Consider the following 27,131-nt stretch of genomic DNA (forward strand, 5'->3'; position numbering starts at 1 on the left):
AAATGTCATTCTCGTGAGCCTGCAAGAATCATAGGGAACTGTAATGTCTAAGCCTGCATGGAGGAACAGCTTTTCTAAGGTACCTTTTTAACTGATACGCTACTTGTCATAGGAACTGCTTACCACTGCACAGGTCCCTACTGCCCGATTCCTTTTCCTTCTCCCCTCCCACCCCCTTCTTCTACTCAAACTCTTGAGATCCAGCTGCAATACCTTGTGTTTCTGATGGACCAGCCCTATGCAGCATCCATTGCCTGTGACACTAGTCGTGTGACCCCCGTGGAGCTTGGTGTGCCCAGTTTCTATCTACGATAACTAGCTAGGGAATCAAGGATAGATGTGGAGTTCCCTGCAGGCACAGGACCTGCATGGTGGGCTGGGATATGCTGTTAACTTGGATGATGTTTCAGAAGCTCATTAATCTGGTGTTGGGTATTTAGACCAGAGGCTTTTGGCAGTATTTTTGCCATGATGCACAGCTGTATCCTACAGTCGGTTAAATGTATCAGTAATGTTGAATCAAAGGTCTCTTAACTGTTTGTGCTGGCCTTCATAGCTTTCAGATATTAGCCTGCTCTGCTGCTTGATCCTGCAGTGATGCCATAATACTGAATTTTGGACAGCCCCTAACATTACCATGGCAACAGACTGATGTCAGAAACTCAAGGACATGACTTCAATGCACGATCATGCAGAGGCAGAGTCTGGTTTGTGAAGGAGAAAGCTGACTAATGCACATCTGAAAAGCAAGCGAGGGGGGGCAGGAATGCAGAGTACAGCTGACCGAGCGGGATGCTTCAGTAGGAAAATTCTCCGCTTAAAAAGGCAAATGTGAGTCTGGTCGCATCTTAAGGTAAGAACACGCTGCTTGGAGATCTTATAGAGTGGAAAAGCTGGCATCTTGCAGGTATCTTGTATCTTTTTAAGCTGAGTGTTCGGTCTCGGGTGAGAACTTGCTCTAGTTTCAGACCTTTTTTGGTGTGCCTCGGGGAACTCATCACTATCTTGTGTCCGTAGCGAAAACACTTCTGCTTAGTTCATGCTGCTCAAATGGCTTCATTTGTTTTCCAAAGCTTTTCTTTTATCCATAACATTTGAAGGTGAAAGGGGAGCTCTACATCTGCGTTATGGTCACATTTTCCTATATCCTATTAGCAGATTCCAAGATTGTTTAATGTGATCTCCACCCATTTCATTTGGCTGCAACCTTTGCTCCCATGAAAACAGGGCTGATTGTTCTGAATTGCTGTGTGTATGTGCTTTGGCACGGCATGAAGGTACCTATAATAACACTACCATTGTCTGAAAAAAAGCCTGTTGCAGTAATAACTAGAAATAAAAGGGAGCAGGGCTGGGGCAAGACAGATAATGGTGCTTATCCCATCCATTGCATGCAGCAAGTCTACTAGCCTTCTGTGTAACCTCTTAGCAGTGATCTAGATCTTGGCATGTGAATCTGGGGGAGGGTGAGCTAAGGTATTTGCATATTATTCTAAGTACACTGTTACCTGATAGTCAGCTGTCAGCTCCTCGAGTCCAAGGCTGGGAGACCTAACCACTTGGATTGTCCTGTCTTTTATTTGCATGCTTGGAACAGTTTGTTTTTTTTACAGCTAACTTCAAGTGAAATGTTCCCAATTGCAACTAGCAGCTATGCACCTTCTAAAGAAATATGCCTGCACATTGGACACGAGTGCCAAGTGGGGAGATACTCTGATACAAGCTTATGAGTAGATGGCCTAGCATTTGAGGACCCTGCCTCCGCCTCCCCCCCCCCCCCCCATCTCGAAAGGATGTGACAAATGACTGAGGTGCCTCTGTGACATACTGCCACTGTTCCTCCTGGCTGCCAAGGAACTGTGCGCGCTACTATAGGATATACTTTAGAAGTGTTTGATTATGCATTACTTGAGGGGGGGGTACACTGCGATTGATTGCTTCCTGAGTTTACAAAAATGAGCCAAGACTTTTCGCATCACAGCTGTTTTCCAGAGAAGGAAGCCATTAGCACTCTGAGACAGATTGCAGCAAGAATGAATTGGAACTACTGGGCTCAACTGGAAGACTAGCTCTCCGTGCCCAGTTACCAGCTGAAGGGGCTACGTGGGATTAGAGTTTTATGTTGGTTTGCAGCAAGTGACTGAAAAATCATGGGCTGCAAAGAGTCTGTCCAGCTAAGGGAAGTGCTTGCTTGCAATGTGTTTCTTTGAGGAAAGAGATGGAGGAAGTAAGTTTGAGGGTCCAAGAACCATAAAGCAGCAGCTTTGTGGAGGCTTGAGAAACTCGATGAGCGCACAAGTCTGCTCTTGCAGGAGCAGAATGAATGAACTGCACACACCAGGCAAATGCAGGCATGTCCAGCATGTAGCAGAGCGGTTCTGGGAAACCGCACAATTTGCCTCCTATACTATGTAAGTAGTTTGAGTGGATGCTTCTTATTTTTTTTTTTTATTTTTCTGACAGTGTCTCGTGGGATGATTTCTCACTCAGGCAAAAATGCATGTTATGTAAGTGCCTTAGAAATGTCACCTAGCTTGTTTGCATGAAGCTGTGTGAAAGAGTTTGAAAATGGACTTGGTTAACACTTGAAGTGCGTGTTGGCATAAAATCAGGCAACAGATGTGAAGAACAGGGGATGCAGTTCCTTTTTCCTTTTCCTTCTTAAAGGAAAGACCTGTTAGTGAGAAGAGGGAAGTGAAAAGGAGGGGTAGTTTTGTAGGGTGGCTTGGGGGGGGGGATTGTTTTGCTTTTAAGACCACGTTGGGTGGAAATACGACAGTGAGGGCTGATGGCATGTAACAATAGATCACTGATCAGAGAAGTACCAGAGAAGAAAATGCATAAAAATGACTTTTTTTTTTTTTTTTGGTGCTCATTCTTGCTAACAGAGTAGTTCCCAGTGAGTGTTGAAATAAGCCTTGAACAAGTTGGTGAGCCCTTGTGCTGTACACCTTCTCTCTGGCATATCTGGCTGCCTGAAAGCCTTCTTAAATTCTATTTGTTCCTCCTGTAAGCAACAAGATGCAGAAGATAAACACATGGCAAAAACAGTCTGTTTCCTTTCGTGGTTTATATAGGTATCAGCTGGATGCTGCACCACTAAGGCGACCAATTTAGGGAGAGAACATTTGGCTATGCAGTTGGGTGTTTTTGAAAATGCACTTTCAATCATATCTGTTGGGAGCACTTGGATTTTCATACCACACCCTTTGGGTTCAAACTGACCCAACAGTGGTGCTTTTTGTTCCCTCTCCCCTATTTAAAACTGCTAATAAAAGTGCCTTTCTGCATAAGCCTCTCTATTTGGGAAGTAATTGTATTGCACTAAGAGTTGCATGTGCAGCATGACTAAACCCAGGGATTCCTTCTGCTCCAGGACATAGTTTCATGGCTCTGTAGTGTTTTGAGAGGCTGAAGGGTGGGATGCAGCTACAGTGAGTTCCCAGATTCCTATCAGTGTGGGTTAGGAGGGGCTGTTTTTAATAGTGATGATAAAAACAGTTATTCCCAGTTGGAGGTTAGTCAGTGGTACAATTATCAGAGCTATGAAACAGTTTTTCCAACCCGAGTTATCCCTGCACTAAGACTGTTTTCCTCCCCTCTTTTCCCTTCTCTTCAGGGAGACGTTTGAAATAATTTCCTGCAAGCTTGTAGAATACTAATAAGACCTGTCAAATACAGAGGGATTAAGTTGCTACAACTTGATTATTACTTGAGCAGTCTAGCTTTCAGGCTAGCAAATTTAGGGTCTTGGGTTCTGGGGGGAGGTTTTTGGTTCTGGGTTTTTTGTTTCATGTTTTTTTCGAAAAAGGATTTTGTAACAACTGAACTAAATCCAGTGCAATGAGCAGGAACACTGGAATTGGTGTATATTTTAATCTGTCCTAGTATAAAGTCTGTGCAAGTGGGTGCTCTATTTCAGTTTTCCTGCACATCGACTCTAAAATGCGCGCAGCGTTTTTTCTCAGGGAATTGGTAGTCCTGCCAGCCTGAAATTCGGTTCATGTTTTAAAAAAAAAAAAAAAGGCAGCTAGAAGTAGGTCAGGGCATTTTCATCTAGCTGCTTCGGAATACAGTATATTCCCCTACCAGTTTGTCAATTTTCAGTTGAATTTGCTCTTTCCACTCTTGTGGGGGGTAGAAACTTCCACATGAGGAACCTGGGTACAGAGAAAAGGGTGAAGTGAACTCTGTATCATTTTCCCCCCCCCCCCTTGTTTCCTTTACACATTCAACATCCTTCTCTCTAATCTTTCTGTTAGCAGCTTTGGAAATTACCTGGAACAGCACATAACAAAATTTTCAGAGGAATATGCCTTTAGGGAAGCCAGTGTCTCCAAAAATGTAGTTTGTTTTGCATCAACATTTTCTACTTTTGCTGCAGCCCTGTTAAGAGTATACTTTCAGTTTATATGCTGCAAGATGTGTAAGATTAGATACAAAAAAAAATGTTCTTTTTCATCTGCGAACACGCTCCTTGTGTGTGGACTCATAAAACAGAAACCACCCTACACTGAAATTTTGGATGTTTTTTCTTCCCAAGGAATGGCTTAAATAGCAGTTCGTGTCTTTGTTCTATGTGGGTTAAAGTTTGGAGTTAGGAAAAATTTTAATCAGGTATTAGTTGGAAGACCTAGATTTGCAGTTGCTAACTCTAGACCTCTTTTTTTTTTTTTCTTTGCTACTGATTTTTGCAAGAGCCATGAAGTTTGTAAGTCTCAAAACCAGGGTATTTTGAAAGGGCTGTTGTAAAATCTAAGCCAATGATGTAAGAGGATACTGTACTAAATGTTGGTATTTACTACTACTGTGTGCCAAAAAACAAGCTTATACATAGCTGAACTTGTTAAGCAAAGTGCACTGTTTAACAAAGGACAGCTTACATGTGTTCTCCATTGAAAGATTTATGGCATCCGACTGGTAATTCATAAGCAATGGCTTTTAACGGATGTCATCACTTTTTCATTGCATTTTATCCAATGCACCTTTTTTAAGTTGAAGTTTAAGGTTATGGGGGCACATGAGTGCTTTTGGGTGAGTATACCCCTGCCTGGTCCCCATCTGTGTGGACAGCCTCTGTATTTGCAGTTGTTACATGTAGGGGAACTTAGTACTGAGGTGAAATTATGCATGAGGTATTGCCCGCCCCCCCCCACCCCCAATGCCACTTACTGGGACACACACTTTCCTGCTGTGCCAAGTGGTTTTGTGATTTCCATTTGCCCTGGCAAGCTCAAACCCTAACATTTTATAGCTTTTTACATTGTTCTTTCACATGAGTACTCTGACAGTCGCCTTCAGTGTGTCGGCTAAGCGTGAATCTGAAACATTCACGTGTATACCGAGCATAAAGCAGCACTTGGCCTGTACGGTTAGGTCTGGGGATATTCTCACTTACGTAGATGCTGTGAATGGGGGTGTGTGTGTGTATATATGTTCTCTCTCAGCATTGTTAGTAGGGATGGGGACAGAGTTAAGAATACCTTCCTCAACCAAACCATATACCTTTTAATTTCTTAAATGCTTAAAACAAAAAAACCCACTTCAGTGTTTTGTTTTTTTTACTTCATTCTGTTTTCCCTGTTTAATTTTGTGTGTTCGTTTTCTGCCTTATCACTTGCACACGTGTGAAGATGCCATGTGTAATGTAGCATTGGGGGTTACTGCTGAAATGGCACAGTTAGGAATCATGCCAGCCAAGGCTTCTTGCCTGGGTTAATACTGTTGCCGCATGCATGTTCTAAGCTTTACTTGCATGTCTTTTACAATGAAGAAAGTCAGTGTGCAACTACAGATACGAAACTTGTAAAACCAAAATGGAAGTATTGCTTTCATATGCAGCAGGTGCATTGATGTTTGTTAGAACCTGACTTAAATTTTCTTTTTAAAGCCATGCAGCAATAACATTGCACTAACCATTTTTGCATTTTTTAAAAATGAATTGCTAGAGGAAAAGGGAAAATCTGGAACCGTCTGATTTGCCAACCTGCTCAGTCTCCTGGCTCTGGAGCTGCTGTGTTTGCAAAGGTAACAAGTGCCTTGATCTGGAGTTATTTGACTAGAAACCCTCAGCCAAAATAAGGTCTTCAGAGTTTGTAAAATGTTAATCAACCAAATTGCAACACAAGCTGGTCTTCTCTTATGGATATTTGGGCTTGAATTCAGATGTTCATAAGTTAGGACAGCTCTTTCAAACCTAGCAGAGCATGATTGATTTCTTTTGAGACCTACATCGAGTTTGAAGTTTGCTTTTGGCTGTTTTGAGTTACCCATGCAAGATGAAAGTTGGTTATATTTTGTAATTTTAAAGCCCAGGTGAGGCATTCTCTTCCATAATCTTTACAGTTGTTTCAAGCTTTGCTGTGGACTTCCGGGCAGATGCCATGAGTGGGGAAATGCCAGCACAAACCCTGAAAGTTTTAACATGTGAAAATAGCGTGGGAAGTCTGTGCAGTTTGAACTGCAGATAGATGTACTGTAAAGGTTGGCATGAACTCTGCAATGACCCATCTAAAACCAAAATCCAAATGTTTTGATTGGTCTTTTTTTTTTTTTTTTAACCTGCTGCCCCTCTCATCAGGTCTGAGGCCCTGCAGGGGAGGAGGGGGGGATTGAGCTGACTATTTTTACCAAAGTACTCAGCTCTCCCAACAATGATGAGAGGGTTCGAGTTGAGCTCATATGACTAGAACGGTGTGTTTGTTCTTTTGTTGTGGCAAATGGCATGAAGCTTGATTTACATTATTGCCTCACTGCTGTTTGGACACTTCTTTAAGCAGTGCTTGATGGAATAACTCATGTCTTACCCTACAGGGACTAGAGAAGTGTGCATAACTTGTGTGCGTCAGCACAGGTGTTGGGAGGGCATCTTTGTGTATATGTAACATATCCAGAACTGGCCCCGTAGTGATCTCATCTGGCACTCCTTTATATCCTGGATGCAGAAATGACCATTTCAAAATTTGTGCTTCTGTATTTCAGCCAGAACCAAACAAGCACTACACTGAAGTTTAAGCATTAAGATGGATTATCTGGTATTAGTTGTCAGATTTACCTGCTCTGACAATGCCTTAATAGCTTCACCTGGTAGAACTGTTAGTGAAACCCTGCGTTTCAGAAGCTTGCTGTTCATCTGTCTGCTGTGTAGTTGGACACTAAGATTTGCTTCTGTACATCTTTCAGCAGCCTGGGATTCCTATCAAATGTGTGTACTGGTAGTGAGAGAGCCCTTGCTAGTGTAATGTCAGCGTTAGAATTTTTTTTTTCTTCTTTCACTTTCTTTTTAGCATATAGTGGAAAGATGAAATAGCAGTGATGGAGTCCACAGAGTGATTCCCAGCCAGGGTCCTGCAGGACCTTAGAGTGCCTTGAGAGCCTTTTTAAAGTGCCCTAGAGTACCACAAAGTATTAACACTGGTAAGTGTGCAAGCCCCAACACATGATTCACAAGATAAACCCAGGGATTTCACGTAGGAATCCATAGTGTCAAAAAAACACTGTTGCAGTTTGAGTTGTTTGCAACAGAAGTTTTTGCTTTATTTATATTTCTTTTTTTAAGTCAAATATTTAAGTGAAGGTTTAAGAGCTGGCATTTTATGAGGGGTGCCTTCAGTTTAAAAAGATTGAGAATCCCTGCGATAGAGGCAAAGGTGAAACTGGTGGGTTGCGGGGGGGGGAGGTTTAGATTTTTTTTGGATGACTGTACAGCAAAGAGGTTAACTTTATTGAGAAATTGTCTGGCTGGATGCTACCAAAAAAGGGCAAAGGAAATCAGTTTTTTAAACTACCCAAGGGTGTGTGCAGTACTGCTATGTTGTTACAAAAGTGTCACTGGTTAACTGGTGATCTGCAGTAAGGGATGGATGGGGTGTAATCAGTACCTGCATCGTGGGCCAGCTTTTCTGCTGTAGCAGCAGCAGCACATCTACCAGTCATGTGCCAGGATGAGTCAGGCATTGAAACAAAAACAGGGTGATCAACAGTCATTCCAGACCCTAATTGCCGGTGTCATCACCCTAATACTGAGCAGCTCTCAGCAGGTTGGGCTGTTTGGGGGAGGGGTTTTCTGGAGACCTTTTTAGTACCTGTCCAGGTTGGACAGCCATAGCAGTCAGAACAGTCCACAACCTGGTCTCCCTGTTTTCCCCTCCACTTGCACACTCGCTCTTGACTTTTAAATAACCTGTGGGTTTGGTCCTAAAGCTGAAACAACAGAAGATCACGTCTGCCTCTTGTTATTGCTTCTAACATCTTTCCTGTGTGGGTGAATAACTCGGCAAGAGTATGAAGTCTCCAGCGCTGAGAGAAAACACATCAACTATTTTTAGAGCAAAGTCTGTGCCTCTGCAATGAGAAGGACTCTAGGCATTCTCCAGTCGGCGTTCCCAAGAAAGTGGTAGCTGTTCAGCTGAAAGGTTATTTAAATAAAGAATTTGCACAGCTTATCAAATGGCTTTGTGGGCCAAACAACTTGCACGTGGCTTGGAAGAAGTCTCAAACACCCATGTGTGGCAGTAGCATTTTTTAAACATTTTTATTTGATAAATTAGGCTTGTTAATAACAGCTAACATTTAGAGAGAAATCCAATCCCCTTCAATATACATAAGACAGAAATATTTTATCTTCCATCAGCAGTGCTCCCTTAATGCAGGTCAGTGTCCACAGGAGTCTTGTGTTCTCTCCTTCTCTTCCTGTCAGTCTCTGAAAGTTCCTTTATGCTTCTGTTGAATGCTTTTGTGATGCTTCATCGCTATATAATTCACCCCGTCTTTTTCCCTAGAGTTCTGCATAATACAAACCTGGCTATCACTTACCCATCTCTGCTTTTAAGTTTTTGAAATTTGCTCCAATTTTGTTCTGAAGTGTTAGCTCTTAAAACTGTCACTTTTTTCCCATCAATATTCAAAAAAAAGTTTATCAAACTGTCTGGTTTGGGGGCAGGAAAAGATTCTCTCTTTTTTTTAAAGCAAACTCCATCAATTTTTCAAGTAAGAATCTCTTTCCTTTTCCCCCATAGAACGCTGACTTGCTAGGACAACACTTCTCGTACTAAAAGTTCCCAAAATTTTTGAAAATGGTCAGTGATGCTTATTATTATTATTATTATGATTATTTTTTTTTTTTAAGCGTGTCACTTCTTCTTCTCTTCCAGGCTTTTACGGTTGTAATTCTTGCAGCCCCTGTAAAATAAGTGATCAGTGGCTGTAGCCATCTTTTGCCTGTACCTATTTAAGCACCACAGCAACTCTGCAGCTAAATGTTGCATAGTAACTACTTCTTTTCAGTCACTTTGGGCTTGCTACAGCTCATGTAGCAGCTAGTACCAGAGGAGGAGGTAGGCTGCCACCACCCAGAGACTAGAATCCTGTGTGGTCCATGTGATGTAACTTTTTGCAATGGCCTTGGCAATTATTGATTGCATTAACTCTTGTTTCCTTGCAGGATGAAGCAGAACAAACCTAGTTCTTGTTCAGCCTGGAGGAAACTAGCAGGTGTTATCTGTAGCTAAATCTCACAGCTCACCTGAAATTCTTGGGAAGTGGATCAGGGAAAACTCTTGTGCTAAAACTGATTGTGAGATCTCAGGTTTTCTGTTACTAACGTGCGGCTCAACTAATCTGGTCTTCAGTTTTCTGCTCTTGATGGGAAGCTTTCTGGATCCTGTGAAGTATGGTGTGAGCTACTGATCAAGAAAGCAAGTCTTTAAAGCAGTCGAGGCTCATGGTAGAGGTGATTATCTTTTATTAGATCAACAAGAACTTTGCAAAAAAAATTTCTTTAATTGCTGCAGTTTGAGATGGTATCCTGCAGTGACCTGATCTGTGGAAGGAAGACTGATTCTCCTTGTGATGCTTTGTTAGAGTGAGAGCTTTATTAGAACAAGACTGCTAAAGTTACTCCCGTGAGCTTTTTTTGAACGCACTTCTTAGCATCTGTTGGATCTACCAGACACTTCACCTTCTTAACTAATTCATTACCTTATTTTTTTCCCCCCCCCCTTATTTGGCCTCATCTCTCACATTGCACTCAGTAAGTAAGAACTTTGTCATCTGACTTGTCACATTTTGATGCCTATAATGTTTAAAAAAAGAAAAGTTGCCAGGTGGGTTGCTGAAGCTTGGAGGAGGCTTGTTCCACAGACCCCTACATTATTATTTTTAAGGTTTTGAAACGCTCCCTATCATTCGTAGTAAGGTTGCCTAGAGATGAGTTGATTTACGTGCCTCTCTCCTTGGGCTTGTACAAGGTGCTAAGGGTGGGTCATGGTACCCAGATGAACTAGACTTTTTTTTTTTTAAACCTTGATCTCAGCCTCTCTCTTAGCAGCCTGCTCAGACCCCCGTGCCTGCATGTCTTTGGATGACCCACTGGAACTCACCCCATGTGAGTTGTGACTTGACATGTGAGGAATTAACCATTAGATAAACTCTGGTCAAAACATACTGATCACTTGTGTGAGGATGTAGTTGCCGTGTGAATAAAAATGATGATTTTTCTTGTCTTTTTTAAACATTATTTTAATTTTAAAATCTTTTAAAAATAAGTCGAGTTCACTTTATTGTGGCAGGGCCTCTATCTTAATTGTAAGCTTAGGCTTTAACCTTATGTATTGAAATCTAAATTAAAGCAAAATAGTATTCTCCGGCAATGGATCTTTTTTGTTCAGCATTTAGCTGATGTGCAGTGACTGTCACCTTCTGAATACTTCTCCTAGCCATAGAAAATAATAATCAGTGGCATAATGATGGTGGGGTGACCAGGGCAGCCCTGGGTACCAACTTGGTGGAAGAGGAGTGGGGTGTGGGGGGACGCAAAATAAAAAAGCCATGTGAGTTGCTGACACTTGCACAAGTGGTGTGGCAGCAACAGGACTTCCCTGTCCCCTGGGCACCTGGCCACATCACCACACTGCTGTGTGTGTGGTATGTATTTGTGTAGGAAGCGGTCGTTATGGTATTGCTTTTTGCCTTGCTTTTATTCCTCCTGTACTTTTGGACCTTAAATCCTGTGCAGTTTTGACCCTGATGTGATAAAATACCAAGTGCCCTCAAGATAGTTGACATCCACTTCCTCTAGCTTCCAGTCCAGGGTGTCTTCTCAAATGCATGCTTTACTGCTGAAAATACTCATGCATCTCCCTGTTCTGGTCTTGATGTTGACCCATCCATTCAGCAATGCTTCAAAGCCCAAAAAGATGCAGGTCTTTCCTTCTGACACGGAGATTCTCACCATTATACAGGTAACCCTCACTATTCGAGGTTTCAAATATTTGCAAATGCTGAACCCGCATTTTTAAATACATTTTATACACTTACAGGAGCTCCCGCCACTACTGGAGCCATGCCCACCCCTCCTAGCTGCCAGGGGCACTGCATTCATGATCGCAGATTGTGCTCATGAATGCAGTGTCTTATTCACGGATTTCGCCATTCGCAGAGGATACGAGAACATATCCCCCGCGAGGGTTGCCTGTATTGGGCTAAAGCATGGTTACAGGACATCTGCAGATGGTTTTGGGCCAGCGAGAAATCAGTGACTGTTGAAACAAATTGACTTTTTCTGTCTAGCTTTCCTCCTCTGAGAGAATCATAAAGCATGTTACCACGCACTCGGGTTCTCTTCAAGCAGTGATTTGCACTGCAGAGCGGAGAAAAACCATCCATCTCATTTAAAATACTCTAGAAGTACTGAAACTGAAGAGGGCACCTGAAATTGGTGCAATGTAATTGGCCAAAAAATGGTCCTACGATGTGATGAATACTCTGGTGCCGTGTAGTTGAGAGATCCCAGAACTGGGATCTCTGGTAGAAAAACCAGGCACCTCCACTGATGGTCTCTCATCATTCTGTTGGATAATGACTTAGCACTAACTTGGGGGGAGATGCATCATTTACAGAATAAGCAGCATTTGGAGAACATCTTCGTGGTCTTGCAATGATATAACCCTGCTTAACTTGAGACCTTGGTGGATGCCCACAAGGTCAGGCTGATTATCAGCTGAATGGACCCTTCACTCAAGTTCTTGCTTCCAGCCCATGATACTCCATTCTCAAGCACCAAACATGTCAAAGAGTAAAAGTGGAACATGCAAGGGCTTTATTTTGTGTTCACCAAGAATGGTCCAACATGTGTAGAGCACCAAAATGCTGGAGGACTAGTAGAAGTTGCTGTCTCTTTGCTATGCTCAACTAGGAGCTGGATTTCTGCTGGACAGATGGCCTCTGCCTCATTTTCACAATTCTCCGCATGCCACCACTGTATCAGTGTGGGACTTTCCTTTTAAAGTTCCTTCTGGAAAAGGCCAAACTGTTGCCCTTCCTGTGAGCTTCAAAGAATGTGGTATCCTGCTTGGCAGAGCAGACAACTCTCTCTCTCTGCTCTCATCTGTACTTGCTGAGCTGGAATATTTGCATTTACAGACTATCTGTTTTTTACAGACTGCTGCAGCAGCAGCTCACAAATCGAATGAATCTTCTCAGCACAGTGACCTGCTGTCTATTCAGTTGGAGACACGCTTCTCTTTGCACCACTGAGAGATGGTGCTTGCCTTGGAGAGATGTGCCCGGGGCTGATTCAGGGAAGGAAGCTGGATCTGTCTTCGGTTCTCCTAGCTTTGTTCTGGCTTTGGATGCACTTCATTGCATCTGTTCTGTCAAAACCTAACTGTACTGAAAACTGCGATTGGCTGGAGGGGGACAGCTTCAAGGGAAGTACTCTGCTTTGAGCAGTGTTGCTTCTCTGACTAGCTGAGGGATCGAACTGCTGACCTCTGGATATAAAAGTGTGACATTTCACTGCTCAAGCGGCAGGGGCAGATGAGTTGGCTTCCAGGCAGCAGCAGTCTTAGCAAATGCCTTTGTGGATCAAACACTAACCCTGTGTAAGAGGTTCTGCTATAATGGGAGTTGTACATGCATATCACAAAAAGATACAGCATGTGTTGCTTTCTTTTTTTCCCCCTCAAATGCAATAATACGAACACACGCCTCGCTGATTGTATTCCTTGCAGGCTTTTCAGAAGTTCAGCTTCTCTTCTTGTCCTTCCTCCACCTGTTTCTTGGTGCACCCTCTTTGCCTATTCCAAATTGCCTTGGTCCTCCTTTGTACCTCTGCAAGAAGCAGGATTGACTTGATCTGAGCCAAAAGGCAGTGTTCCTGGTACGCTGCTTGTAACTTGCTGTGGAATTTGTACCTCAACTTGGTTTTGCTCATAGACAGCTAAACCCTAAGAGGCCTTTTAGTTGCACCTTGGGGACTTACACAATTATGTGGCTATGCAGTTTTGTGCATTAAACCTATGACCACACATAACCGCCTAATTTTGCATAACCCAGGTGGGCTCCATGCCTCTACCTCCACAGGGCTGCCAACACTCCAGCTGTGAGCTCCTGCCTGCAGGGGGGCTTGTGGGTGGGTGAGAGCCCCTGCTGCCAGTGCCCCTCTGGGCACTCACGGCCGTGGCAAGAACAGCCCTCCAGCAGCATGTGGCTCTAGTAGAGTCCCAGGGGTTGCACATGGCACAGAGCTGGCCTGCTAGCGTGCATCTGCGGACCAGACCAGGCTAGCTCTATGCCAGCATGTGGGGTTCACAGCACTGCATGCAGGAGCTACGTGCCATTGGGCTGGGCCAGCTGGCTCCATGCCTCCACATGGTGCTTCCAAGCACTCCAGCGGGAAGCTGCCCATGGAGGCATAGAGCCTGCCCAACCTGATTGGCATGCAGCTCCTTCCTGCAGTGCCTCAAGCCCCACATAGAGGCACAGAGCCAGCCCAGTCTGATCTGAAGGTGAACACCAGCCAGTTAGACCCATGCCACTATATGCAGCCCCTGGGACTCAACACATAACTTTGAACTTTTCTGTGCATAATTCCCTGGGGTGTGTGGCTACTTATCTAGTCAGCATTGTGATGGTTGGGAGTTGGATATAGCATCTGTGCCCTCTTGTTTATGGCTGTTAACCCTTTCACAGGTGCCAGGTATTTATTGGAAAATGACTGCCATAGTGTATGTAACGCATGTGCTCCATATGGGAACTCGTTAAGGCTGATGGTGTTACAATATGCAAAAAGGTGTGTGGCATGTTTTTTTTAATGCCACAGTAGCCATTACCAGCACACCAGCAGAATCCTGGCTGTATGTTACAGTTCCCAATAGAGCTGAAATCCCAGTGGGGATGACCAAAAAGGAAAGTTAGGTGAAACCCTGAGTGAAAATCAGAATCTAAATGCTTCCATTGAGGGTGGATGGGAAGGAATGTAGACAGGGGTCCCCTGTGTCTCTTTCTTCCTCTCCCTTGCTAGGTCTTAAATACTTAACCTTTAAGAGGCTTAAAAATCTTGGTTCAAATTCTTCAGGGCTTTTTATGAAGTTACTCATGTACATATCTATCTTGAGCACAAATGTATGTGTTTTTTGGGGGTTTATCAGGAATGATTTATGATACTGGTATTATTCTGTGCTATAACTTCCCATATGCCATGGATTAGGCAGTGATTGCACTAACATGTGTATTCTGCTGGGAAGCTTTGATTCCTACTACTGCTGATCAACAATTTCAACTCTTGGAACATGCAACCGAAAAGCTTCTGTTATCTGTCAGTCCAATGCTGCTTACTTCTCCTGTGTGACCTCTCAAAGATATGATGGAGTTTCTGTTGAGTTCTCTGTGTAGACTGTAGGATAGTAGGGAAGCACCGATTTTAAGATTTTCTTGGCCGATGCTGATAGCTGGTTATTCACCAGGCATATTGGCTAACATTGATCTGATTAACTGATATACAGGAGCACAGCCCAGCTCCTTGCGGGTAAGTCTGGGAGCGGAAGGTGTGGGGGGGGGAGGCCAGGCCCCCACCAATGAGGGAGGGGGTGGGGCAGGAGCAGGGGCTGCTGCCCAGCCAGGACAGCAAATGGGACCCTGGGACTGGGGCAGAGAGTGGGATGGAGATGCAGGCAGCTCATCCAGGGGATCGGCATCCCAGCACTTAACGGCAGCAGGGATGCTTGAACTAAAGCTCATCAAATGAACTTCATTTGAAGTACCGCTGCAACCATTTATCAGCACCGAGACAATTTTAGGAGCTGAGCTGAATAGAGCGAGGGCGGAAGCAGGCTGCCCACTGTGGGCTCGAGACTCTGCTCTACTGCCTTTGCCCCAGGAGCTGCATGCTGGCTGCATGTCCCGTCTGCTGGGTGGCAGTGGGAGTGGTGAGCGGTGCCTCCCGCTGCTGGGCAGGCAGAACTTGCCACCGCCACTGCTGCTGGGTGGGCAGGGGATGCGAGACCAGCGCATGGCTCCCTGAGCCCACAGTAAGCAGCCGGCATCCACCCTGTGCACAAATCAGGGGGCACATGCCCCCCACACCTCACCTGGGGGTGCATGCAGTGGTGGGGAGCTGCCTCCTGCTCCTTCCCCTGGCCCCAGGTCCTATTCCCCCCCCCCAAGTCCCTTCTCCTTCACAGACTTACCTGCAGGGCGCTGTTCTCCATGCTGCCCGGCTGCAGTCCTGGCCACTGTGCATGGCAGCTGTGTGCATGTACATGGCATTTGGGGGCCCTGGCCAGAAAGCATATTATATTTATGGGTGACATGATCAGCTATACCGCCCCCAAAAGGCTGATAGCCAATCATGTTAACTTTCCTTTTATCTGTACCGATCCAATATGCAACCGCTATATTGGTGCGTCCCTGGTTACTAGGTAACCCTCTTTTTTAGGCTCCTGCTTAATTCCATATGGACAGAAGGTTGGCCCACAGGAAGGGATGTGAAACTCAAATTTTACCTGCTTTTCACAGGGAAGGCACTTCAGCTCATTTCTGAGTGGGCCATGATCGGCAGGGCTTGTGGTTGAGAGTGAAGTTGCCGAGCTGCAGCCAGCAGTGGCGCGGCATTGACTTAGCTGAAGCACCCCCCAGGCACCACGACAGGAGAGTTGGTTTTTGGCAGGCACTTGCCAACAGCTTGTGTGGACTCCCTCTGGAGAGGTTTTGATTTTAGCAAACAGTTGGCCCCAGCCATCCCCCCATGCAGGGCGATTCTGCTCGGTGGAGATCTGTGGTGAGAACGGGGGGGAGCAGTTGACATGGGTGGAACAACCTGCTACAATAGCTGAGAAAATCTTCTGGGTCGGGGGGTTACCATCAGCTCGGTCAAATAGCATTCCTTCATTATGGCATCACTGTGTTCATCCTCTGGAGAGGAAGTAAACCGTGCACTGTAAAGCAATCTGTTGGCAGTTCGCACTTCAATGCTTGAGTTTTTCCAGGCCTCATTTGCTTTGTCACTTCTTTTTTTTTTTTTCTCTTTACATTTCGGTTTGAAGGTGGTGGTGGGTACGCTGTCAAACGCATGCTTAAAGCACACCTAAATGTCTGCTACAGGGACACAGGCAGACAAGGTTCTTCGGGTAAATCTAATATCTTTTATTAGACCAACTAAAATAGTTGGAAAAACAACCTATACCCCTGCTACAAGGACACTGATTTAAAGGAAACGACTTACTGCAGGCGAGAGAAGCTGCATCACGGCTTTGTTTTTCTCTTATCTATACGTGGTGTTAACCAAGGCCGGCTTCCATGAAGGTCTAAGGACGGGTGGCAGCATGTGTGTGGTTTTTTTGGTCTTTTCTGAACTCCATTATGTCACTGAGTTGAAAGCTTACGTTGCTTCTTGTGGCAGCGCTTAACAGCTTTTCCGCTCCCAGCGTGTTCTTTTGGTTTCCAAAAACCTTGCCCTTGTGAATGCCACTTAGCAGAAAATGTCGTGGCCTATGTGCAGTGTTTGAATGGATGTTTAATGTAAATCAGGGCTGTCCAGCGGGGGGCCTGAGGGCTTAATGTGCAGCTCACAGGTTCCCACCCACTCGCCACTCTGCCTGTTGCTCTTGCAGCAGTGGCTGGGGACTCTGAGCTCCTGCTCTCCCTCTGGCGTCCTAGTCCCAGTCCCTGCCCCAAATACTGGGGGGGTTGCATAGCAGGAGGGGCCAGGCTGCCTGTGTTGTGGGGGAGGGAGCTGAGCTGTGCTTGGCAAAGGAGGGAGCATTGGCTGTGTGCTGCTGGTGGCTTATCTGTGTGGCCAGGAATAGGATGCATGGGGGGGGGGGAGGTTCCTTGTGTGGCTAGGGAGGGCAGCTACAGTATGCAGACCCCAAATGCTCGTTGAGCAGCCTTGATGTAAGGTGCCCTGTCGGCATCAAGCATTGTGGTCATGCACGGGGTCAAACATAGCACGTGCCGCCTTCGACTGGCCTCTGGAGCAGACGTATTTTTGTGACGATTTATATCTTGGTGGGGCTCAAACTTCTGGTCGGGCCCCAGGTACCGTGGTTTTGGGTCTTATTCATGTACCCTGCCATACAAGCACAGAGAGCCAGGCTGTGCTCCACAGCTCTGCTGGGATCTAATGATGTCTTCTGTTTATCGGTTTTTGTTTTTTCCAGTTTGTAGGTGGCAGAGACGCAGTGAAACGCTGCGTGGGGCAGGAAGAGCGGATGAGGGAGCCTGGAGCAGAAATAGAGATGGATTGGCTGTGACAGCGTGCCTTAGCCGGGGAGGCAGTTATGATGAAGAGTTCCTGCAGAGCTGGCCTCCACAGGGAACCTCTGAATTCCACGTCCTCCACTGTCCACCACGTCAAAAGGTAGGAACAGACCAGCGGGTCCAGGAAGAATTAAATGCGTAGAGGTGGTTAGGCCTGCTCCTTAGTTCCCTGTTACTTTGTGTGTCCATCAAATACCCTAAATGCATCGTTGGGGCAAACATTTGTGTTTTTTGTTTGAGCAGAATATTAGCAATAGTTGGAAAGGCTTAAGGGCAGAATTGTTCCCTAACACTTTGATTTGATAAGGACAATTACAGATTCATCGCTGCCGCAAAAAACCCCAAAGGCTTCTCTAAGCACAGCAGCAGCAACCGCTGTAAATTTAATAAGGGAATGTAGCTTTTGAAGTCAAAGTATAATTGGAGAGTGGGTCATTGTAGGGCTTAAAACCTAAGAGCATGCTTAAAGCAAATAAAAATATATTGTGGTGATCTGTCTTGCCATGGAGCAAGTAAATGGTATTAGCTGAAATTTGTTTTTCTCGCTCACCTGTTTTATCTGCCTAAAATCAGCAGTGTGCCTCTTTTAAGCAGTGGTGTTTATAAAGCATTCCTACCAATGCTTTAAAGAAAATGCAGTTTAGAAAATACTGACCTCAAGTGGATATAAAGCATGTTTTCTGTTTTTAAAGCGTCTTCTAATCTTGTGAGTAGAGGGGAAGGGCTGGCATTTTAATTTCCAATACTTGTGTGCATTTGAACCCTACCAAATGCGTGTGAATAACTTTCTTGGCCTGGTGGATGGATGTGCTTTCTCCATCAGCTTGAGTAACTGGGAGCCAGATCCTGTAAACTAGGCAGAACTCGGGCCCTGGGCTAACAGATCCATGGGACCCAGATTGTCCACTACATTGTGTTGGGTTTTTTTCAGCATTGCTGGCTATACTGGTCAACCCCCATGCACTAGGGCTGTTCTGTGTCTGTGCCCCCAGAGCCTTGCCCTCTACCACGGGAATCTTTTTGTGAGTAGCCTTTGGTTTCCTGTGGCCTGCTTGAGCAGGGCACAAGGGGCAAGCCCGGGGCTGTGGATCCAGCCTGAAGGCCTCTTGGGGGTGGGGGGGTCCCAAAAGTCCAAGTGGGTGACTGTAATTTAACGCTAACTCTCATCTAGCACTTCTTCTCTCCTAGATCTCAAAGTGCTTTACAAAGGAGTTCAGCATCGGTAGCCCCACTTGCAGATGGGGAAGCAGAGGCGTGGGGAGGGGAAGTGACTTTTCCAAGGTAACTTCCCTGGGAAAGCACCGTGAGTCATACCCTGCGGTCTGGTCCCACGTACCTGGCGGCACCATGGTTATGAAAGTGCGGAGAAGGAGGTTGCGTGTCTCTCTGCAGATTCTCTTCACATTTGATTATTAAAATTTTTCAGGGTTTAGCCAAAAGTGTCCTGTTTAGCAATGCTGCTGTGATGCCTTGAGTTCTCATCCTTCTCAATAGGATTAAGCTTCCCAGTCAGGAGAGTTCCTCACCAGCATGTTGCATTATGGGAAATGTAGTCCTTTAGGGGAGTTTGGTCCATAGAAGGAGAAAACTGGTTAGGTAGAAAGTTTTTCTACCAGCCAGAATACAGACTTCTGTTCCATATTCTGACCCTTCATAAAGCAGGTAAACCAACCAACCTACCTGTGTTTCTAGGCCAGGAGTTGGCAGCCTTTTAGGAGCAGTGGACTGAATTAAGGAAGCTCAGTCTAAAGGCAGACTTGCTACGTCACCTCCCAGCACTGTCCCGGCTGAGCTAAATTGCTTGGAGGGCAGGATTCGGGCTCTACCTTGCCAACTCCTGTTGAACACTGTTGATTTTTGTGAAGCTATAACAACTGGTTCACATTTGAAGTATGCTTTGTTGTCCTGAGTCTGTGGGCAGCTTGAAACAAAAATAGCTCTTAGGCTCACCTTTTACTAGGAACAAAGGTGTGATCTTGGTTCAGTTTAGTGAGCACAGATTCTAGTAAGCTGTTTATTATGAGCATGGAGTAGCTTGTTTTAACCTGAGTTGACTGCTGCCATTGACCTCTGTGTTTCCTTCACAAGCTATGGTACCTCTCTTTCCCCCCAGTGAAGGATGCACACTCTTCTGGCAGCTTGATTAGTGAATAACTAATTAAATGACAGCTTTGCAATTTTACTTCATTTCTGATCATTTTTAGCAGAAACCTCCACTAATGCTTTCCCCCCCCAACCATCCCAAGCCACTTTGGGAGCCCCAAAGCCGTCAGTACATCTACCCTGATAAACTCCACAGGCACTCTCTCCACTGTAAAAACTGACACCTCAAAAACCAAGTGGTAGAGAAAGAGGGGCTGAATTTGATGGCAGGCCAAATAACATAAAGCATAAGTTGCTGATTCTGCACACTTCTTTTGTATTGAATTTGTTCAAAAATATAGAATTAATTTTTTTTTAAAGTACTTGCAGCTGCCACTACTCCCAGCTTGTCAAAAACAAAAATGTGAAAAATGGAGAGGTTGGGGTAGCTGTGAACTTAGTTGTGACTCATCTTTGTAAGCGAGTTTTGATCAGAAGTTTTATTTCATGTAGAATATCTAGAATTGGAATATATGCTGCTGCTGCTTTTCTTAAGTTTTTTTTCTAATTTTCACAGCATGGGGGACAAGAGCTTTTCTTCCAAGAAAATCTCTCTCTAAGGTTGGTTAATGGTTTATTTTAGAGAAAAAACAAAACAAAACAGATGTTCCTCCCCTCCAGTGACCTGAAAGTTGAGGCAGGTAGCATCACTATGCTGTTGGTCAGGCAGAGTTGGCACGGAAACTTGATAGCTGTCCAAAGCCATTGCAGTAGGGTTTTCTTTGTGTCTGGATCTATAAAAAAGATACCAATGCTGAATTCAAATGAGGTAACTACTTTGGTGGTAAAACTTGATTCAGTTGCTTTTATGTAAATTTTTAAATGAGTTAACCTTCAGTAATATTTTTTTGCTTTGTCTTAGAGTAACCTAAATAGTGGAAGAAATGTAAGAACTTAAATGAAGACTCTATAATAGATGACGTCCGACACTCCTTTGTCTTTCTCCATAGACCATAAATAGCTTTGAACAGCTGAACTAAACTCTGCCGGCTAAACTTGTCATCTAAGCATGTTGGTATAATCAGTTTAGTCCCATTTTTACTCATCTAATACCCTGTCTTACCTTCACTTGCTGTCTCCTTAATAAAGGATATTTACCCTGCTGACTTCCTCTGTCAGAGAAAACATTCAGTGCATATGTAAAACAGCAGTCTGTTCAACCTTGCAAACTTTCCAATATGCAGTGGTCAGGGGCCATGTTATTTCTAGTTTGAAAAGTGGTACATATAGCTGCATAGTGCATTTTCATGGGTATGGCTCCCAGTTAAGTGGTGTGCTACCTGCTGAACTGCAAGCCCTGCTTTCTGTAGCTGCCTGTGGTTTTTTGAATGGTTACTCATCCTACAGTTCAATGACCTGAGACACGAAGCAACAACAGACTCTCCCTGTACCTGAAGAAGGGTGACTGTATTGGAAAGCTTGCAAAGAGCAACTTTTTCCAACTGTTCCTGTTAGTCTAATAAGAGATCACATTTACCTAAAGAACCTGGTCTGCCTGGGACGATGCAGGCACCCCTTTCTCTGTTAATCAGTGTTCTGGTGTGTTCAGGTCCCCACTGCTCTGAGTTGTTGGGTACTTACGGAAACAACTTGGGTAGAGCAAAATGAGAGGTCTGGTAAGTCCAAATGAACACTTTTAATGTGCACTCGCAAAAGTTGGGCCCAGTCTACAATAGGGTCTGACCAGTGAAGAGCACGCACAGAGCTCTTCTGGAGCAGCAGAACCCTCCTTTCACCTGGAAGGGTTACACTGGCTTGGCAGAAGTGGAATCTAGCTGCAGCTCCTGCTGGCTGATGGGGCAGCTGGCTTCATCCCAGAGTGCATGCCCAGAAGCACCTGAGCATGCATGCAGTCCAGTGACTTAGTGATGGTGGCTTCCTTCAGCCACCACAGCTTTTGCTGGTAGAGACAGGCAAGTATAGATGCACCATGTTCCTTCCTAGCTGGCATTTCCAAGTGGCTTCTATGTGTAGTGCTCAACAGTGTCTGTTGCACTAATCCACCTGGCAGGGGTGAAGAGTAGCCATTTGGGAAGTGAGGCTGCAGTCTCCTTGTTAAGCCCAGTTAAGGAGCTGGGGAGGCAGGATCCCAGAGCAAGGTAGAATAACCAAATACCAAACTGTCCTGTTCCCAGGAGATTTCCTGCTCCACCCCCCATCTGAAAAGGCAGAACAATGAGCAAAAGAGAAGCAGAACAAAGATGGAGCCACCCTTGCAGCTCCGTGCTGTGGGTTTGCTCAGCTCAGGCTTTAGCAGTGATTGAGGTTGGAGGTGTTGTCCACATGTAGTAGTATAATTTTTTCTTTTTTTTTATGCCTGCTGTCAGCAGTGAGGAATATTCACTTCTAGACAGTACTTGTCCTGGTAGTTGCTTGGGAGCAGCTGGGGGCCTTGCCGCAGGTTGATCCATCTCTAAAAACCCAACAGATGCACAGTGCAAGTCAACTTGGCATAGGTCCACTTGGAAATTTTAACCCTTTTAGAAGTATATCACCTCAAGCAAGGGCTCTGTGCCATGTGTGCATGCAGCCAGGGCTGTGTTGCATGGCTCTAGTGACTCCTCACAGCTCTCTGCTCCTGTTAGCAGGTTTGGCGCGGCATGGCCTGGATTCTCTTCCTACTCGAGTGCCGCCGGTAGAACTGTTTAGTAGGCTCTGCTGTCAGTCGTTTTGTACAAATCTAAAGGCAGTGGGTTTAGACTGTATAAATGGCTGCTTATTAAGGCTGTGCAAAGCTTCAGTCCCTGATTCAATTCGGTGGCTGAATCTCCAAATCGAATCGGAAGACCCTTTAATCTCTCTGAATTGAATTGGAGATTCGGCAGTTCAGACACAGATGCAGCTTTCAATGTTTTTTCTACATATCTCTAGGTAGCAGGTGGCTCATAAGTGCTGTGATGTTGGGACACATGGAGTGTCCCACAGAAGCACGGGGTGGGGAGTCCCCAGCGGGCCTGGAAGTGGACCAGAAGCACTTCCAGTCTGCTGGGGAGTGCGCAGGGAGGGGCCCTCGGCTCCGTGATTGGTACCTCCTAGGTCGGGGGGTACCCAGGGTCCCCCCACAACCAATCACCAAGCCATGTCAGGTGCAGGGCGGGCCCCCGCACGCTCCCCAGCAGACCTGGAAGCGGACCAGAAGTACTTCTGGTTCACTGCTGAGCATGCAGGGGCCCCCCCCACACTCCTGTGAGATGCTCCATCTGCCCCAGCATCACAGTGATCACAAGCCACGCTGGTACCTCGAGGTATATAGAAAAAACATTTAAAGCTGTATCTGTGTCCAAATCTCTGATTCTCTGAATCTGCGTTGAATCTTCAGATTTGGATTCGGGTGAATTGAATCGGGGGCAGTGATGCAAATCAAAGAATTGAATCTCTGTCCGTGAATCGGGCTGAATCTGAATTGAATAGGGCCTGCTTCGCACACCCCTACTGCTTATGGCAAGAGGTCATGGAAGGGGAAGAGTCTGGCTTGCTTTTTTTCAGACCCTGGAACCTATTGGGGAAAATATCTTGTTAACTGAGCCTGTATAGCACGTGAAATGCCCTGCTCAGTGGTGCTAGGGCTTCGTGAGCCGTGGGTGGGTGAGTGTGGGGGCTCTGGCGAGTCAGCAGCATTCATCTCCTTGGCGCACGCTCTAGTAAAAAATGCGGCATTCAGCTCCCATTTTTAAACGAACAAGCCTGGATTATCCTGTTGTCAAAAGAGGGTTTCTAATGTAAAAAATGTAAATCTGTTACCATAGGAACATAATCTACGGCTACTTTTGTAATATGCTTAGGTGATAGGCTGGTGAAACCAGAAGCTGAAGTCCCCTAGTAACCGCACCCATTCCTAATGCACAGCCTTTCTGTATGTTAAACAAACACTTACAAATACTTAAATGCCCTGCTGGAAGGGAAGCACAGAGTATGATACAGTAGTGCAAGAGCTATTGCTGTCATAAGACCACTTATGTTCAGTTGTTTCCGACTTTTATAGCTATGAGATTAATGTAAAAATATCTACTTGATATTAGCTCAGTTCATGATAGTGCAAAACATTGGATTCATGATTATCAATTAAGTTACTGCCGTAAGCAGAGTTTTCCCTGCATGTAAAATTGATAGCTGTATGGGCAAATGCATTTAGTGCCTTGTTAGTGAAATACTAAGGGATAGATCTGATTTTTTTTTTTTGAGAGGCAACAAGATCATATACCTGCTGCAATCCTTTGTATCCCTTTGATTGCCAAGTTCTCCAGTTGGCTCTGACAGCCAGCCTTTTGTTTCCTGAACAGGGTTTTTCTATTCGGTGACTGACTTGAGAATAAGGGGTGCACATGTTACAAGCCTCATGGTTGGATTATAACTGAATGGACCAAAAAATCTCTTTAGTAGCTACCATCAAATCTTGGAACAAGGAGACAGATCATAAGCAGGGGGTGGGGAGAGCATGTTTGTATTTAAGTGCTTCCATGAATTTTTATAGAGAAATTATGGCAGGAAACCTCGTTGTGCTCCTTGAGGCTCGTGAAACCGTTAGCATTAGCCTGAGTTCTTGGAGGGTGAACGGCGGCGATGTCCGCTGTCTGGGGAAGGTAGCACTGCTGCTGCCCTGTAGACTTCTGCTGCCTGTGGTGTGCCTGCGAGGGGCCTTGTGATGCTTGGAGTTGGGGGTAAGCAGGACCTGTCTCGGCTTTTAAATTTATAATGGCTTTGTTTTGTTTTCTAGGGTTACTGGCATGCACTTAAAGCCATATCTCAAGTTACAGAAGAGAGAAAGATCTCTAGAAATAAGCCAAGACTCCCTGAGAGCCCCACACATGAACCATCAGAGGTTGCCACAAGAGAAGTATACAAACAATTGCACCAAACTGAGCATTTTGCCGAAACCTTCCAGTGCGACACCATCTCGGAAGCGTTTGGGAATTCTTTACCCTAATACTATGTGCAATACGAGCGGGAAACCTCCAGCTGAAGGCCCAAGCCCCCAGGAGAAAAAGAGCACCTTGTCTGCAACCATCCATCAGGGGGATGAAGGGGAGGGACCACTGGATGTTTGGGCTGTGGTGAAGCCTGGGAATACCAAGGAGAAAATTGCTTTCTTTGCAGCCCAGCAATGTAGCAATAATCGGTTAGGCTCAATGAAAATTAAAAGCACCTGGGATATTGATGGCAGAGCAGCCAAACGGAGGAAAAAATCAATAGACCTTAAGAAAGCAAAGATTCAGTTGGAAAGGATGAGAGAGGCTAACACAAGGTGCTCTCAGCCTGAGCCTTTTGCATGTGGCATTGAGCATTGTTCTGTGCATTACGTGAATGAGAACGGTGATGGGATAGTTCCAGGTCGATCTCTATCTGTAATAGAGATGGTGGCTTTTCTGGAACAAAGGGCAAGCGCTTTGCTGGTGGACTGCACCAAAAACTGCACAAACGCCACTTCAACCAGGCTGACTGGTCAACCCAAAGGTGCTCCACCTGCCTCAGACCCCTTCTCCGCTGTTGGGACCTGCGAGGAACAGCCCGAGAGGGACGCTTGTGGGACCGGCGAGCAGAATGAGCCCGTGCGGGTGCTGGACATGGTTGCGAAGCTGGAATCGGAGTGCCTGAGACGCCAGAGCGAGCGCGAAGCGGGGAGTCTGTCTAGAAACAACAGTTTCCGGAGGAACGTGGGGCGGGTGTTACTGGCAACCAGCACACCGGCCGAGAGCGAAACAGCGAAGGCATCTTCCGAAGCCCTTGATCAGGAGGTAAGTTTAGAGGATCCCGCGACGGCGGAGGATGTTGGGCAGAGAACAAAGTGTGGCCCTTTGGTTGACAGCGAATTATGGGAAGTCGCTGCTTCTGAACCACAGTCCTTGCCAGTGCTGGTGGATGCCTCTACGGTGAACACAGACTTCGAGCTGGCGCAAGACCCCTCAGCAGCAGCGAGCAGCAGGTACAGCTCTGAGAGGCTGAGGGAACCTCTCGTCTCTCTCCCCTCGGCATGCCCAAAAGCTGCTGGGCTGCCGCCACCTTCCTTGCAGAGCAAGAGTGTTCTCGATGTTACAGGCTCGGAGGTACAAACTGCTAACCCACGTTCTCCTCCCGTGAGGAAGGAGTCCTTATGCATCAGCATATCTGCCACCAAAAGCGAGAAGGGATGCAGGAAAGACCAGCTGTTTCATTTAAGCTCTGGTGGGGAAGATTCACTACCAGGGAGGCTCTTCTTTCCCCAGCCTGCTCGACAAACCAAGCGGGAGCATAAACAGTTGAGGGAAGGCGCTAACAAAACCCCACAAGCAGCAGCCCAGCGGGAGGATGCTTTTGAAGATGACAGTGTGTGTGTGAACAGCATTTCCACAGAGCCATTTACCCTCCCAGTAGCTCTCCCAGAAAGTGCTTTGCAGGTACTTGACCCTTCCTGTTTAAAAAAGCAGGTGTCTCATGACTTTTTGGAGACCAGGTTTAAAATTCAGCAGCTGTTGGAGCCTCAGCAGTACATGGCCTTCCTGCCCCACCACATCATGGTCAAAATTTTTGGATTGCTTCCCACTAGGAGTCTGGTGGCCCTTAAATGTACTTGTTATTACTTCAAATTTATCATTGAATACTACAATATAAGGCCAGCAGATTCCCGCTGGGTCCGCGATCCCCGCTACAGAGAAGATCCCTGCAAGCAGTGCAAAAAGACATATGTGAAAGGGGATGTGTCACTGTGCCGATGGCATCCTAAGCCATACTGTCAGGCTCTGCCATATGGGCCAGGGTATTGGATGTGCTGTCATAGGTCTCAGAAGGGCATCCCTGGATGCAAATTAGGTCTTCATGACAATCGTTGGGTTCCTGCCTGCCATAGCTTTAACCGCGCTATTCACAAGAAATCCAGAGGAGCAGAATCAGAAGAAGAGTATTAGTGCACATACACTTTCTTGTGAGATGTTATCCTTGGTAGGAGGAAATTCTTATGCCTTGTGCTGTTTACAGTGTATATAATTGTTGTGGTTTTTTTCCCCCCCCCCACAGGGCTATGAAACTGCACATACTTAAACACGAGAGCCTTTACCTTTTAGATTTAAAGATTAGCTTTTAGCCCCATCCGTGTAAATAACACTATAAAAAAAAAACTAATTGTACATATAGAGTCTACAGCTGGCTGAACAACTTTAATCACTACAATGCAGCTATGATAGTGTTGCGGCTACAGTTGTGTGTGTTTTTAAGTGTCTTGTTCCAAAATCTGTATATCCTGTATAATATATGAATGTTTCTGGGAAGAAACTCTAAATAGGTAAAGGTCAACTTGTTTAAAGGATCTTCAAATGAATTAACTGGACAACCTTTAAAATTAGGCTAGAACAGATATGTCATAGTAGTGTGGCAGTGGACAAAAAGAGAAGAATATTATTGTATAGTCAGAATATAAAAAGGTTCTTGTCTACCTTACTCTAGTTGTCTGGTTTTTGGGGGGTTTTTTCTTTTCCTTTTTT

General features: G+C 45.4%; 1 protein-coding gene across 4 annotated transcripts; it reads left to right on the forward strand.

Annotated features, from left to right (window-relative positions):
* FBXO34 (F-box protein 34) lies at window positions 1-27,087 on the forward strand. 4 transcript variants are annotated; one of them, XM_019550858.1, is made up of 3 exons: window positions 1-79; window positions 17,439-17,638; window positions 24,395-27,087. In XM_019550858.1, exons 2-3 carry the CDS (start codon window positions 17,559-17,561, stop codon window positions 26,556-26,558), a joined length of 2,244 nt encoding a protein of 747 aa, XP_019406403.1. In that variant the 5' UTR covers window positions 1-79; window positions 17,439-17,558; the 3' UTR covers window positions 26,559-27,087. The 4 variants fall into 4 exon arrangements, with proteins under 4 accessions (XP_019406403.1, XP_019406404.1, XP_019406407.1 ...); XM_019550859.1 differs by lacking the exon at window positions 1-79 and adding an exon at window positions 575-907; XM_019550862.1 differs by lacking the exon at window positions 1-79 and adding an exon at window positions 24,152-24,299 and having other exon boundaries at window positions 17,548-17,638.
* The last annotated feature ends 44 nt before the right edge of the window (window positions 27,088-27,131 follow it).

Source organism: Crocodylus porosus, unplaced genomic scaffold (genome assembly GCF_001723895.1).
Source record: "Crocodylus porosus isolate Cpor-Errol unplaced genomic scaffold, CroPor_comp1, whole genome shotgun sequence".
NCBI lineage: Eukaryota > Metazoa > Chordata > Crocodylia > Crocodylidae > Crocodylus > Crocodylus porosus.